Source organism: Hippopotamus amphibius, chromosome 4, assembly GCF_030028045.1.
Source record: "Hippopotamus amphibius kiboko isolate mHipAmp2 chromosome 4, mHipAmp2.hap2, whole genome shotgun sequence".
Classification (NCBI taxonomy): domain Eukaryota; kingdom Metazoa; phylum Chordata; class Mammalia; order Artiodactyla; family Hippopotamidae; genus Hippopotamus; species Hippopotamus amphibius.
The window spans coordinates 43,040,753-43,051,820 of record NC_080189.1 but is presented as its reverse complement, the minus strand read 5'-3'; the positions used below and the strand labels follow the sequence as shown (position 1 = coordinate 43,051,820).

Here is an 11,068-nt window from a genome sequence, read left to right as displayed (position 1 = left end):
GAAGGACTTCACCAGATACTGAATCTGCCAGCACCTTGGTCTTGGACTTCACAGCCTCAAGAACTGTGAAAAATAAATGTTTGTTGTTTAAGCCACCCAGTCTATAGTAATTTGTCATAGCAGCCTAAGCTGACTAAGAGATTACCCTTGCCCATTTCCTATTAGGATTTTTGTCTTTTTTTTTTTTTAAGCTAAATTTAAGACTTGCTTATCACCTTTTAAATATTTTTTCCTAATTGTTTTCCTTTTAATTTTATGTCAAAACATTATATACATAAGCAGCCTTTTCTTTTAGGGATCCTGCCATAAAGGTATTTTCTCATCCCAATATTATATAAGTATTCATCTGTATTTTCTATTAGTAATTTCGTGGCTGAACTGCTCTTATTCAATCATGATGTCTTGACTGATATCTATAAACGGAAGCCTAGTTTTACTTTTCAAAGGGTTAACCAGTTACCCTTGAAATGTCCCTTTATCATTAAAAGTAAACAACTTAGAGAATAATTCATGGAGTCTTCTTAATCTTATATTTTGTTCTATTATCTAATCATATATTACTGTATCAGTATCATATATAACTTTATAATACATTTCATGTGAGATAAAGTTCTTCCATAGTAAGTTCTCCTATCCTCATTTATTCAATTTTAATTAGCTACCCTATAAGAGATTACCTTTCTTAAGAAATATTGAATTGACTTTCACAGGGATTTTTAAATAAACTAATGAGGTTTCAGACTACCTGAGAACTAGAAGATACCCATCTGGAATGGAAAGAGGTGAAAATGACCTTGAAGACTTCAGCAATTCCAAAACTACTGAAATTTACATAGATTTTTGCATGTAATGGGTACATTATGGAAGAGTTTGAATAAATATCCCATAAGACAGTTTACCATAACTGACGTTTTATTTTAAAAAATTACAGGGAGTGATTTCCAGAATCTTATTTTATAAAAGTACTGCCTATATCAAACATTTTACATCACTATTAATTCCACTGAAGAGCTGCCTTTTTTTTTAAGGTACTAGTTCCAATTGATGGGATACATGCCCTTAAAATAGAAAGTTTCCATTTATCCAAATGTCAAAATTAAGATTATTGAGAAGTTTATTGCTTTATGGCTGGGCAAGATGCTACTAGCACATTTTAGGTAAATAATATTCTTTGTTAAAAACTATGAGGTCATTCTGTTTAAAACTTTCAGGATAATTCACAGAAAATAGATATGTTTATTCAAATTATACATTGAAGGGCTGGGATATTAGCCATAGACATTTATATGTGAAGCAGCTCTTTAAAGAAATAAGACACACAAACAGGTCTGTCTTGGTATAATATACATAATTGAAATTAATAAAACCTGGAAGACCAGTATTATTACACTATGTTTTGTTAGGATATTAAAAAAAAAAAAAATCACACATTTAGTAGTCCATTTGTGCTTAAAATATTCATATGCATGAGAAGCTTAAAGAAAAAAACACCTCTGTACATGATGATGAAAAGAAAGTAATAAATTTTTTTGAAATTGCACTGTTATTTAAAACACTTTCCTAAATTCAGACCCGCCTTTGCAGCTAGCACAGTTTTTCAGATCTAATTGGCAACCTGGGGAGGCCCCTCTGGTATTAGTGAAGTAAAGAAGGTGGTGATAAAAGACCAGGCTGACGCCATTAATCCAGGCCTCTGAATTGCACTGGCATCTTCACCTGCATCTTCTCCACTCTCATCTTCAAGCCCATCATCCATAAGACGCTCCTTCAAACAAAACAAGAAACATATTCCTAAGTGATCTGAACAGCTAGCATTAATTCATGACAGAAAAGGAGAGAGTTAAATTCTTCCCAAAGAAGGAATATGAGCATATAATAAGGAAGTGGAACTATCTGGTCATTAGAAATCTTCAAATCCAAAATTGATAAATTCTTCCTTGTTCAATTTCAAAGGGATAATGGCCAATTTAATACAATAAATTCTCAATGGGTGCATAATTTTCTTTCTTGGCTATTTTTAGGAAGAATGATGTTAGTTCTTTCCACTTAATTCTAATACATGACTGACTCAGTATTTTAAGTTCTCCTGGATGAAACCATGCATTTACGTGTTAACTTTTCTTCAGTACTATGGAATACCCCAAGATTCTTTTATTATGTTGGTCTCATACAGTGCTGAAGAAACCTCTATATTTAAAGTATACAAAAACCTCATTTGCATACCATTTCTTCAAGTTCCAGATTGTTTGCATTCTGCACATCATTGTTAACTTCGGCGTTATTGTTGGGAGCCTGCTGCTGACCTCCTTCTTGCCTGAAAGGAAACCATCCAGCTTGGTGTCTGCTCAGTAAAATAAAGAGAAAAGAAAATAAGTCACAACTGTTTTTATTTGCGACACTGTGAAACATTAGTGTACTACAAGAGAAAAATGATCAGAACTATGATAAATGAAAAGACCAAATCTCCTACTTTAGGCCAAGAACTACCCCTCTCAAAGCAATGATAGGAAAACAGGCATCAATTTAAGTCTAAAGTTTATCATGAGCTTAACTGACTCTCTGCTAGGTATTAAGACATATCAAGAGTCATAAAATCATTTTTTGATATTTTTTTAAATGAAATTCAACTAGATATTTGCCTCTTGGGAAAGGGGGGGGCGGGGACAAGGTACAGTTAGTCTGCTTATGAAAAAAAATCTAACCTATACCTATAGGACTTACTACTGATAACCATAATTAATTAAAAAGAATATCCTCTGCAAGACTGCATCATACACTCCTCAAGTTCTAAGTAATTGATAGAGCATGTCTAACTGAACTAACAAATTTTATAAAAGACAATAAAGGAAAAAAACCTGCTTCTAGACAATTTTGATAAATGTTATTATGAAACATAATCTGCTTTGCCTTTGATGCCAGATATCTGAAGCCTAACATTCATATTCCTTCACTCAGCATTCACAACGAACTACCACATGCTGGATTCCATGCTGAAGTTTTAGAAGGTAATTAAAAGAAACCCAAAAAAGTGAATGAACGTCACTCACAAATAAACCAGTAGCATGGCTCCCATTACCATGATAAACCGACTAAAAGAAGAATAGAAGTATACAATGCTAAGGAGAATTGCAGCTCGTGAGAACGTGTACATCCAGTCTAGCCAGTCTCGATTGAAGTCTTCTTCGTTTAGCACTGGACCTCCCTGTGCATTCATTTGAACATTCTCATTCATGGGTCGATTTTCTTGGGCCACTAGGTTTGGCGCTGGTGGGGGTTCTTCTCCAGGAACATGTGCCAAATTTAGAGGCTGTGAAGCAGCAGTCTGGGCTGGGTTGGCATTTGATGTGGCCTGAGCTGAAACTGCAGCTTGACTGAAATATTCACCAAAATAAATATTAAAAAGAAAGAAAATTTATATACTGTATTATATTTTTCAAAACTTCCTGGGAAGCCATATGTATTTTTCATAAACCTAATATGGAATATTATAACTCCTGCACCTCATTTTCTAGGAAGCATAATTCCCAGTGGAAAAGTGGAGTCAATATGGATGGTAGGAGTAGCTCAGGAAAGGATGTTCTTCCAGCCTGGTAGTCTAGGATAGCAGGGGAGAGGTGGAAGAGATAAGAACAGCCATGTCATCACTATTGTTTCTCTCTTTCACTAAATTATAAGGTAATGACCAGATCTTTTTCCAAAACTTTTCACTAATGGCCTCTTTTGCTATTCTACATAGGATAAATACCCCCCACACCCACCACCTCTCCCCTCAGACCCATGTTTTGAAAGATTTGTCTAAAAAAGTACATTAATCATTACCCTGTGATTCCACTCTCAGTGATAAATGATTTGTATTAGTATTTTAAAATATTAACTAGATCCCAGATAACAATCCCTCAATCCTGGCTTTTGGGAACTCCATCTGGAGAACGCTGGTGTAGGTCCTTGTCAAGTTATGAAGAATTGTGGTCCTGAAGTTTGCTTATAATTTGATTGCTTAAAAGTCAGAATAAATTTTCCTGTAAAACACTCCCAGAAAAATGATAATATATCTGAAGTTTGCTTTAAATTATTTAGCAAAGGGAGGAAAGTTGTAGAACCACACTGTCATGAATTGATAAATGTTGAAAAGCTGGGTGATGAGAACACAGGAATTCATTTTACTAGCCTATCTATAATTTTATATGCTGAAATTTCTCTACAATAAAAAGTTTTCAAATCAAGATAGCAAAATAAAATAAAATAGAAGTTTTCCAGGCTACAAAAGCCTATTTAAGCCAGTATCTAATACACTGTATCTGTAGAGGGCTTTATCATTTCTAAAACACTTCCCATCTCATAGACATTCTGATTCATAGGTGAGTTATTTCATTAAAGGTGAAAACTTGAGGCTCAGAAGTTAAATGATGTACATAAGATTATATGATTCAGTAGCAAACTATAATAAGCCCCACTTTTCTTACACAGTTCTTATGAGGTTATAAACAAGACAAGGGGTGTAAAGCATCTAGTGCAGTATTAAGGACAAAGCAGTCACTCAAATGATAACCATTACTATGCTGACAGGTAAGAGATGAAGAGCCTGCCTAGAGCCAAGGGGTTGTGCAGGGGAGCATTGGGATACAAAGTTAATAAAGCAGGTTAGCTTTATGGGGTAAGGTTTAGAGGAAAGACTTCACACTGTAAGCAAGAAGCCATCAGATATTTTAGGGGATGGAGAATAATGGACTCAGTTACGTGTTAAGCAAGTTAACGTGGCAGTAGTACAATGAAATACAGTAAAGAGCCTAAAAGGAAAAAGAGCGATTGCAGTAAAGTTGGTCTAATATTAGAAAAGATCTGGGCAAAATATTGGAAGTAAGATACAGAAGGACAAAAGCTAGAAACAACATACTAACTTATCTTGGTAAGTTGTTGGGTTCAGGGATCACAGAAGCCAGAATCAAAGCTGATTAAGGTTAAAAGCTTGGAGGATGATTAAGAAGAGACAGTATCACTGACAAGGAAGTCAAGAAGGAGAATGCACTTAAGAGGATGGTGCAGTCAAATTTCAGACACAATTTGAATTTAAGGGAAAGGCAAATTTCTCTATGGAAATCTCCAGCAATTAAGTGGAGACACAAGATGAGGCACAGGAGATGAAGAACTGGGAATAACCACAGAGAGCTAACAACTAAGGCCATGGAAAAAGGAAATCCAAGAGGACTGGCTCAGGACTGAACCCTATCTTCCCTACCAGACTGAGTATCACAAGGCACATGGTAAGTAAACAAATACCTAATTGAGCAAGAAATGTTACCATTTAGAAAAAGGGGAAAAAAAGGCTATCAAAGGACACAAAATGAGTGCTCAGAAAGACAGAAAGAATGAAGAGGATAACAGAATCACAGAAACAAGGAGAGGAAAACACTAAAGAGAAGCTAGAAATGTTAAATGAGTACATAGGGCGTCCAGAAGAAAGAAAACCAAGAAACTGCATTTGGTGCTAAGACTGTTCCATGCTGATCAGAAATAAGACTTACTAAAATACCGACAGTCCAGAAAGCATATTTAGCCGCAACTGAGCCCTACATCATATTGATGCCTCCCTGACATGATTCTTTCTATTCCCTTTTTTATTCCTATCTGCACACAGATTTGCTGCCTTTCAGTGAAACTTTCCTAAGTTTTCTCCTCTTAAATAGATTAAATGTTATATTAAAGAAAGCGCCTGAATACTGCTAAATATAATTAGAGGAGAGAGGGAGAAGTAGAGAATAGGTTTAGTTGATATGAATAGGATCTGAACCCTTTTTCCTTTAGCTAAATAATTTAAAATAATTTTTAAAAACCAATGAAATACATCAGTAAATGAAATCCCAAGTCAACTTACTTAGGATGAGAAAGAAAATAAAGCAAATAACAAGTGAAAAAATAAACTCAAATTAACTTACTATTGCATATAATACTGACGAGCATACATCTGTTGCCACCACAGTATCTGCAGTGGGCTGAAGGCAGGATACACTGGGAATCCAACAGGAACAGCCTGCCCAGGAAGCTGGTTGTCTACATTTCTGCAACAGAGTAATAAAGAAATGTATTTTAATGCTCTAGAAGAAGCTGAAAGCATTTCTCTACATTTTAACTTCTGAACTACAAGTCATCCATTAACAAAATGTATTAAATCTTAATGAAAAGAAAAATACTTATTTTCAACATTCCTCAAGTAAGACATTATATGGCTTATATAAGATGACCCTGACCCCAAGTATATAGAACAAGTAACATCACAGCCCAATTTTAATGAGAAAAAATACTTTCATTACATTTTTAGTACATTCTCCATGAGAACCAAAACCCTAAACTTGGGGGAATTAGCAAAAGGATATTTTACATTAGTAACAAAATATTATTTAAAACATAGCAACTATCAACTGTAAAATAAAAAATGAACACTATAAAAATCTGTAAAAGACACATGCAGTCCAGTGTTCACTGCAGCACTATTTACAATAGCCAGGACATGGAAGCAGCCTAAATGTCCATCAACAGATGAATGGATAAAGAAGATGTGGTATATACATGCAATGGAATATTACTCAGCTGTAAAAAGCAATGAAACTGGGACATCTGTAGAGACATGGATGGACCTAGAGACTGTCATACAGAGTGAAGTGAGTCAGAAAGAGAAAAAATATATCGTATATTAACACATATATGCAGAATACAGAAAAATGGTACAAATCAACTGGTTTGCAAGGCAGAAATAGAGAGAGAACAAACACATGGACACCAAGTGGGGAAAGCGGGGCAGCGGTTGGGGGGGAATGAACTGGGAGATTGGGACTGCCATATATACATTACTAATAAGAAAAAAAATATCAAATTGTACACTTTAAATATATGCAGTTTATTGTTTGTCAATTGTATCTCAATAAAAGTTCTTAAAAAATAAAATTAAAATAAAAAATAAATTGCAAAGATGTGAAAAAAAAATCTGTAAAGTACTTTTTAGTTAAAGAATCAACATTAGCAGAACATATTTATACATGCATTCCTAAAGTAGATTAAAATTCTATTAATTCAGTAAAATTTGTGGCCAGTCACATTTAACTTCTCTATGCCTCAGTTTCCTCATCTCTAAAATGGGGCTAATAATAGAATCTTCCTCACAGGGTTTTAGTCTGTACTCAATAAATGTTAAGCTATTTTTATTTTTACTCTCCCTTACCACTAACTCTGAACAGGATTCCAAAGTGTGTAATGTGAGATTTGCTGAAATTTGCATACATCAAGACAACTACAGGGATAGACGTAAGTAAATGCATAATTTGTAAATTTCCTAACTCTCCTTTTCTTCATATTACTTGAATTTTATCTTAGCTAATGTTAGTTTGATCTATCCAGAGTGAGACAAGAATAATTAACAAATTCATCAACTTTAATTTTATATTCTAAAGACTGTTAACATACAATTAGTAAAAACTGATTATAGAAACCTAATTTAGAAGAGCTTGGGAGGCTGAAACTTATCAACAAACTGTACTGAAGGCAACTTGGTGCTAGATTAAAGCATCAAATCTCCTACACATAACCTGAAATTTCCTCATCCTTGGAGAAATAATAGGAGCTGTACAGGGGCTCCCATCCTCGGAAGATCCTTCTACCTCCTGAATGCGGCCCTCCCACTACTTCCCAAGCTTTCCCACGTACTGAAGGAAGAAGGAAAAGGAGAGAAGCCTCCATGAGAGTTCCTCCCAGCTCCTGATAAACAAGTCCTGTATAAGAAGAGGAAAAGAACCTTACCCCAGCTATACCTTTAAAAAGATATCAATTAGTGATCAATCTGGAGAGAAAGTCATACCACTGGAGCAGAGACATATTATAAAACATTTGTATAAATGTTTTGACATTTGTATAAATGCTCTTAGCATTTCCATCAGTGAACTAATGCATCTGAGCAAAATGAAAACTACCTAAATCACGTATTAGCAACAATATGAGTCTGTATCTAGGTATATATTTAAATTTTCTTAGTATTTCCAACTAAGAAAAAACTCATCCCCCTAAAAGTAGCTCAACCAATTTCTACCACTAAGAGGAAATATAACCTCACACAAATCCACTACTTCAACTGTTAAATGTGAAGACTGGACTTTGTCACTGTTTTTAAAGGTCAAGGGAAGAAAAGGCCACTAACAATCACTTAGAAAAAATTACTATAGCTTCCCACCTCACCCTCCTGCAGCTGAAAACATAAATGTGATTACTGAAATTACGTTGTCAAGAAAATTAATTAAAGTTTCCGTAGATGATTCCCATATGCTTCTTCCTTTTCTCACCAATAAGTTAAAAACTGCTGGACTACATAATTGCTAAGATACATTCCAGGCCCAGGATGTATACTACAACTTTCAGCTGTGTTACTTATCCTTCAGACAAGATGTTATATATTTGGTACTCTACAGAAAACAAGAAATAAAGAGCTTACTTTATACAAAAATTTAAAGTTATTGTTAAAATACATAATAATAGAGTAGTGAAACATTACATAAGAATTTAATATATTCTGGAGGATGTATTATTAAATAACACAATAGAGAATTATTATTTGGAGCTAGGAAAAGTGATGATCAAATTGGTAGCTGGGGGAATGGAGTTTAAAGTGTCACATCATTCCATATTCAAATGAATTTCAAGTAGACTAAAATAAAGTATTAAGAGTTAAACTACAGAAAATCTAGAAGCAATTAGAATTGATCACCTACCAAAGCCTTGGAAGGAGGAAGACCTTCCTAACTATAAGCTATAGAGGAAAGCACAAAAAAGATAACGTTTTTGATAACAAAAAGTTAAAGAGACAGAGCTTAGAAAAAAATATTTGCAATAAATAGTAGTTAATATCTTTTCTATATAAAGAACATATAGAAATGGAAATAATCATTAGGACACCAAATGAATGCAAATAAAATAAAAATACGGATTTTTTATCTGCCAATATCCAGTGTTGGCAAGGGTTGTAAGTGAAACTCAACTCTTTCACTGCTAGAAGGATACATTGGAATAAGGCTTTAAAAAAAAAATTTCATAAAATTAAATACCTTTAAAAATGTTCACTTATACTCAACTGCCCAGTAATTCTGCTTCTGTAAATTAGCTTAAGAAATATGAAAAAAATTTTCACATGTCTGCCCTTTAAGTCTTTGTATGTACTCATCCCTCTTAGGAACCACACACTCAACCTACTCCCACTCCCAGCCTTCTTTCTCCTATTAAAAGAGAGAAACTGAAAACAAGGACAGTAGCTCATGATTAGAAAGAGAGAATCTTATCATAGCACTAATCAGCATGCTGAAATCACCTGTTTTTAACTTCACTCCTATGAAGGCATTTACTCTCTGATCTATCTACTCTGACCTACTTCTACTTCTAGGAGTCCATCCTAAAAAAAATAGCAAAAACTTGAAATGATGTATGCACAAAGCTATTCATTACAACACTATTTCTAACAGTAAAGACGGGAAATAACTCAAATATTCATCAATAGGAAACTGGATCAGTGAATTGGTATGCAGATGTAAATAGGAATGAAGACTTCCATATCCTCCTACTGAGTGAGCTCCTGGATATTTTGTTAAGTGATATTTTGTTACAAAGCAAGGTACAGAATATCTATAATATGCTATCTTTCATGTCAGAATGAGAAATATATTTATATGTGTGTGCACATATACATATATGTGTGTGTATATACATTGTGCATACATGTGTATATACACACTTCCTTAAATTTTCACAGTGAAACAGTGGAAGGATAAACCAACACCAGAAAGTAATAAAAGTAGTTACCTACTGGACTTCCCTGGTGGCACAGTGTTTAAGAATCTCCCTGCCAATGCAGGGGACACTGGTTCGATCCCTGGTCTGGGAAGATCCCACATGCCACAGAGCAACTAAGCCCATGCATCACAACTACTGAGCCTGTGATCTAGAGCCCACAAGCCACAACTACTGAAGCCTGCATGCCTATAGCCCATGCTCTGCAACAAGAGAAGCCACCACCCTAAGAAGCCTGCACACCACAACGAAGACCCAACACAGCCAATGGATAAATAAATAAATTTATTTTTTTTAAAAAGTAGTTACCTATTATGGAGAGAGAGAGAACAGGAAAAGGGAATAAAATGAAAGCAGGGCTCTCTGAATGTATCTTGTTTTATAGATTTGAGACTAGAACCATAGAAGTGTTTTATGCAATTAAGAAAAAAGCTAAATCAAAAAGAAAAAAATAATAAGACAAAAAAAATTCAAAGAAACAGAAACAAATGAACTTGTGTACCAAGTCTGATAGCATACTACACAGAGAAGATTTATTCTACTAACTTCAAAACATAGTATTCTAACTATAATAGGATAAATTCTAAAGACAAAAAAGAACCATACTTGGGGAGAAGGGAAACACCCAATTCCAATCCCTTCTACCCATCCTGTCCCACCTAAGGGGAGGGAATAAGGAGAGGCACTGTGAAGTTCCTTCCCCCAAGTAGGTTAGACTCTGAAATAAACTCTAGCATGTAAGGTTCGGGGAAAATAGTTCTCCAGAGGGCAGACCTTGTTAAGCAGAACAGAATGATCTGACATATTTCCAAATCATTTTCTTTCCCGCTCTGCCTGCTAGAAACATGAAGGAATTCCTCTCTGATATTTACTATGAGGACCTGGTCAAGCTCCTAGAAGCAAAACTCACAACCGCGTGGGGACCCCCATATGACTGGGTCCCTCTGGAGTTTTTAACTCCTAGAGTTTTCCACAGTGACCCTCCAGCGCAGCTTACTGTTAACTGTAATTCATCAATTACAATTCAGGTTTTCCTAGCCCAGCACTGGTTCCCGTGGAGGTTTCTCCTCATGAATTTCTGCTTCATTAAGTTGTGATTCTCTGTATATGTCTGTCTGTCTCTCCAATTTGAGGGGCAGCAGTCTGCCCTATGACCTCACATCTCTGACAGATCTAAGAGTCACTGATTTTTCCGTCTGTTCAGTTTTTTATTTGTTGTTAGGACAGAGTGGCAACTTCAAAGCCACAG

The 11,068-nt window shown here is 35.0% G+C and overlaps 1 protein-coding gene across 1 annotated transcript in view; it reads right to left on the bottom strand.

The window, feature by feature from the left end:
• Positions 1–894: 894 nt before the first annotated feature.
• Positions 895–11,068, bottom strand: part of HERPUD2 (HERPUD family member 2) — a 41,251-nt gene continuing 31,077 nt past the window's right edge. Inside the window, exons 6-9 of the mRNA XM_057732725.1 lie at positions 5,934–6,056; positions 3,048–3,371; positions 2,224–2,341; positions 895–1,765 (exon numbers count right to left, since the gene is read on the bottom strand). Of these exons, the coding sequence (XP_057588708.1) occupies positions 1,604–1,765; positions 2,224–2,341; positions 3,048–3,371; positions 5,934–6,056 (727 nt within the window). The 3' untranslated portion in view covers positions 895–1,603. The remainder of the gene's footprint in view (positions 1,766–2,223; positions 2,342–3,047; positions 3,372–5,933; positions 6,057–11,068) is intronic.